Source organism: Littorina saxatilis, unplaced genomic scaffold (assembly GCF_037325665.1).
Source record: "Littorina saxatilis isolate snail1 unplaced genomic scaffold, US_GU_Lsax_2.0 scaffold_2457, whole genome shotgun sequence".
NCBI classification, from domain to species: domain Eukaryota; kingdom Metazoa; phylum Mollusca; class Gastropoda; order Littorinimorpha; family Littorinidae; genus Littorina; species Littorina saxatilis.
Genome location: NW_027129457.1, coordinates 1 through 5,000, shown reverse-complemented (window position 1 = coordinate 5,000; position 5,000 = coordinate 1). Strand labels below are relative to the sequence as shown.

Below are 5,000 nucleotides of genomic sequence, written 5' to 3'. Positions count from 1 at the left end.
CACTTATCAATCACTTCACAAACCGTACGCACCAATGGTGTCGACGAAGTACTCCATTCCGTTGTTCGTGCCATTTGTGTCAGTGTTTTCTAGTGAACGTGGTTCTGACCCATGAATTGGTGGCAGCCTGTAACGACACATAATAATAATAATAATAATAATAATAATTGTCAGTAAGTACTGGTGTCACATGACTGATGTGAACCTGTTGATTGGCTAATGGCGATGCGCTAAAACTGTTAGCGCACTCTCTCATCCTCAGAATTAATTAATGACATGTAGCTTATATTCTCCACAATACCAATGATTATGACCATAAATGTCCTGCTTCTCAATTAAAGCAGAAGTGGGTTTTTTTCTGACAGATTGCATGTGCCTGTGCCACAGTTGCCACTGATCTAAAAATAGAACCGGCTGTGTTGAAGGCATGGCTTGATAACAATCAAGTCGATAATAATGGTAATTCTGTTTCCGGTTTGTTGTGGAACAACAAAGATATAATTTGTCAAGGAAACCCACTCTTTTTTGCGGATTGGATTAAAAGTGGTATAATGTATGTGAGCGATGTGTGTGAGAATGGACGTTTTGCTACCTATGAAGAAGTGTGTGAAAGAACTGGCTACACTGCAAATAGATTGCTTGAGTACAATGTTGTTCGAATAGCTGTACATCTCCTTTTAAGAAATGTCGATATAAACGATGTAAATTGTTCAGTCTGTGACATTCCGACCTTCTGTGGGAAAAAAGTTAAATCAGTAAAAGAAATTCGAAAGATTCTGGTAGGAAAACAATACAGCCAACCCTGTTCAGAAGGATTTTGGAGAAGAAAATTAGGATTTGAAATTGACGAAAAGAATTGGAACTTAGCAGCCACTGTCACTAGTGAAGTTCGATTACGTGTATTGCATTGGAAAATATTGCAAAACATTTATCCAACTAATATTTTATTGTGTAAAATGAAAGTGAAGGCTGATAAAAACTGTACATATTGTAAGGATGAACTTGATGTATTGGAGCATTTTTTCTTTGAGTGCCCAACAGTGCTCAGGTTTTGGAAATATATTGAAATGTACATTTTAGTAAACATTGGTGAAAGAATTAGGTTGAATGTTACAGATGTGCTTTTTGGTATAAAAAGTAACAGCAAAAATATGAAGAAGATTAATCACATTATTTTAATCGCAAAGATGTGCGTAAGCATTTTTAAAAAAACCGATTCACGATTAACACTGGAAATTATTTTTGGAAATCATGTTGTTTTGAGATTTCGTTAGTCTGAAGTTTTATTAATTAAAAACAAACTATTGTTTATTTTCTTTGATATAATGTAAAGACAGCCATACATTATGATGCGAATATTGTTTAAAAAAAAAAAGATCAATATATGATGACATATGATCATTTTGATGCTACACATGTTGACACGTATATTTTTTTTTCACGTATGACTATTTTTAGTCCTTTTGTATAATGTACAAGTTTTTCTGAACCGCATGTAAATGAGAGAGTATGTGTGCAAACAGAAAATACCATGTTTGGGGGGACACCAGATGATGACACGTGTTTGTGCCCCATTCAGTACAGCGGTACTCACTGTGAACGCTACATTCGAGGTAAGCCCCAACCCGTTCATGGTTTATCTTTTTCTTTCTGTCTTCCCTTGGTCCTACCTGTAACATATAGGCCTATGTGTGTACATGTATGCATAATTACATGACGTCACAGTACCACGTGACACGTTTGAATGGTGTACTCCAACATGGCTGCAGGCTACAATAAACCTGGACGAACTCCCAAAAAAAAAAAAAAAAAAAAAAAAAAAAAAAAAAAAAAAGAACCGGCTGTGTCTAATTTTTCAGTTTCGACTTGCGAAGATTCCTCTCATAATTATACCATGTTAGTGGCATGTAGCTTATTATCCACATTACAATTCAGTCCCAGCAGCTAACAGAAAACACAAGTGTTATTCCGATAACGTAGCGTAGCAGACTACACTGAAATACGACTGCATCTGTTCAGTAAATTAATGTTTTCCGAATCATCATTTCAAGGCAAGAACAATCGGAATTGAAAACGTGTAGGGTTTAGAACGTTCTTACCATATAAGACTTATTACCAGCCTGCCTCATGCGTGCAGACTCAGTGCAACGTGACGAGCAATTTTTATTTTTGAAATGAGACTCAGTGCAGTGGTTCGATTGCCATAGCCTAGCAGACGACATAAACCCCGCTCAGCAAATTAACATTTTGGGCAAATGTGAACGATAAAACGATGGGGATATAATACGTGTAGGGTTCAGAGCATTCTTACCGTTCATATTTAGTACCAGACTCCCCGATGAGTGAAGATACCACACGAGAAACATGCCACATTTATTTTGAAAATGTGCTTACCGTCGACCTTGGCAAGGGGCAACACTCTGCACAGTCAATCTGTCGAAGCTCGATGAAGGTTTCGAATCGCAAATAACTAAGAGCACAGTCCTTTCTCCGAGTTTAAATGAGGTCTCTGTGAAAGATCATCACTTTTTAGCTTAACGCTACACTGGAATTTACCAACAGAAATTAAAACAAGAGTTTGCGTGTGACGAAAGCACGACACACTTGAGACAGCCCACACAAAAGTAGATCCAGTGACACAAACCTGACCACACAGTTACGCCTATCCAAATGCGCGTTGCAAAATGTGCGTTTTGAATCTTCTTTTTTCTCTGGCGGTACTGACAATATCGTTATTGAAACAATCCCAGTGCACTAAGGGATTTATAGAGCAAATCTCGAAAATAATTATTGAACTCAGCGCTATGCGCTTCGTTCAATAATGAATTTTCTCGATTTGCTCTATAAATCCCTTAGTGCACTGGGATGTCTCAATAACTTAAATTGTTAACTTTGGAACTTGGTGTTTACTGTGTTTTTTTCTAATTAATAACTTAAATTGTAACACGAGAATGTATATTGCGCACATATCTCACCACAAGGCGACTCAAGGCGAACAGTACGAAATTATTGGAATATGAGAGAGCCTTCAAATGCAGCCGCTCGACGCAGAAGGGACAGCACTCTATATTTCGGGGGAAGCATGCTGGGTATTTTCGTGTTTCTATAACCCACCGAACTCTGACATGGATTACAGGATATTTTCCGTGCGCGCTTGGTCTTGTGCTTGCATGTACACACGATGGAGGTTAAGTCACTACTGAGCAGGTCTGCACATATATTAAGTTGACCTGGGAGATCGGAAAAATCTCCATTTTAACCAACCAGGCGGCAGCGACCGAGATTCGAACACACGACCTTCCGATTAGGAGGCCGACGTCTTACCACCACGCCACTGCGCCCGTCATCATGACATCAGATTTCCCTATCAGTGAACATTATTACAGATTTAAAGGGAAAGTCTTTCCCTTGTTAATGATTCGGCTCACGATCGCAGATAGGTCTAGGCTTTCACGTTAAGGTATCGGAAATGTTGCTGGGACTACCTTTTTCGGCAAATTTAACGAAATGGTTATAAAAGTTCCGGTTATTTCAGGTGCAGTGGAACTTTCTGCAAACCTGGAAGATGTGGTTTTGGTCAGATTGAGTAGAGGATAGTCAAGCTGCGTTGTGAAGCGGTTACATTTACATGTATACGCTTATTTGGGGCAAGGATAATTTGGCCTTCAGTTCTGACACCCCCCCCCCCCCCCCGTCCTCGCTGAGTTTACATAATTAGTAGGCCTACCCCAAAGCTACTTTACATGTCAGTCAACTGCCAAAGGTCATTCTAAGGTAACAGGAACAAGAGAAGAACTTAATTTGACAGAACACACAAAAAAATGGTTGATTAAAATCAACATGGCCGAAGCAAGAGCATAGTGCAATTTCATGTTGGCATCTTCTCCACTGAAAGCTATAAACCCAATAACTACAAAGACTGAAGACCAAAGTGCTTTACCCCACTTCTGACCCGAATCACCCCCCTCCTGCTAGGTACACGTGCACTCAAGTTAACCTCTGCTTTGACCTGTGTGCCAGGAGTCGGATGAGAAAGAGAGAGAGAGAGAGCGAGAGCGAGAGAGAGACACACACACACATAGACAGAGACAGACACAGAAAGACAGAAGCGGAGAGACTCAGAGGGAGACACAAAGACATACACAGAGAGAGAGAGAGAGAGAGAGAGAGAGAGAGAGAGAGAGAGAGAGAGAGAGAGAGAGAGAGAGAGAGAGAGAGAGAGAGAACTGAAAAACACCGTGTAACTGATCTCGTGAGAACGGTAACAAAACGAGACATGTCACCTCTCCGAATGCATTCCAATAGATGACCGCTCTTGCGGCCATCAATAATCTGGTAAGCGTGCCATGCAAAATCTAAACTGATACATCAAACAAACACAGGTTTGAAATGCTGGACCCGAAAAAAAATCAGCTTTAGTAACATGATAGTAGTTGCAAGAGCAGATCATGGCTTTAAAGTTTTTAAATGACCAGTCACAAAAATGTTTCGTTGTCATAAAAATTGTCAAATTTATAAACGCTATACACCCAGACCCAGAAAACCAGTAACACACACACACACACACACACACACACACACACACACACACACACATACACATACGCACGCACGCACGCACGCACGCACACACACACACACACACACACACACATACACACACACACACACACACACACACACACAGAGAAATACAGGCCAACGATTGAACTTTATAGGTCGACCTGAAGAAATGATTAGTTTGATTATTTAAACAGAATGATATCTTCCCTTTAGCCTGCCAGGAATGGATACACTCCCGCTAATTTAGTGGTCAGTTCAGACCTAGCGTCTCTGCAAGTTGTTGACCGAGAAAAGCTGAATTATTAGCTTACTTGTTTCCTGAGAAGTTGGACACCCTCTTGATCCGTTTTACTTTAAAATTCTGCAACAAAGAGAAAAATATCACCATCATGAACTGAAAGTGCTTGCACAACACCACATGCCTGAAGATAACAAAA

The 5,000-nt window shown here is 40.0% G+C and overlaps 1 protein-coding gene across 1 annotated transcript in view; it reads right to left on the bottom strand.

Annotated features, from left to right (window-relative positions):
* Nucleotides 1–76, bottom strand: part of LOC138957728 (uncharacterized) — a gene marked incomplete at both ends in the record, with an annotated part of 7,025 nt that extends 6,949 nt beyond the window's left edge. The window contains 1 exon segment of the mRNA XM_070328788.1: nucleotides 33–76. Within this exon segment, the coding sequence (XP_070184889.1) occupies nucleotides 33–76 (44 nt within the window).
* Nucleotides 77–5,000: the final 4,924 nt, after the last annotated feature.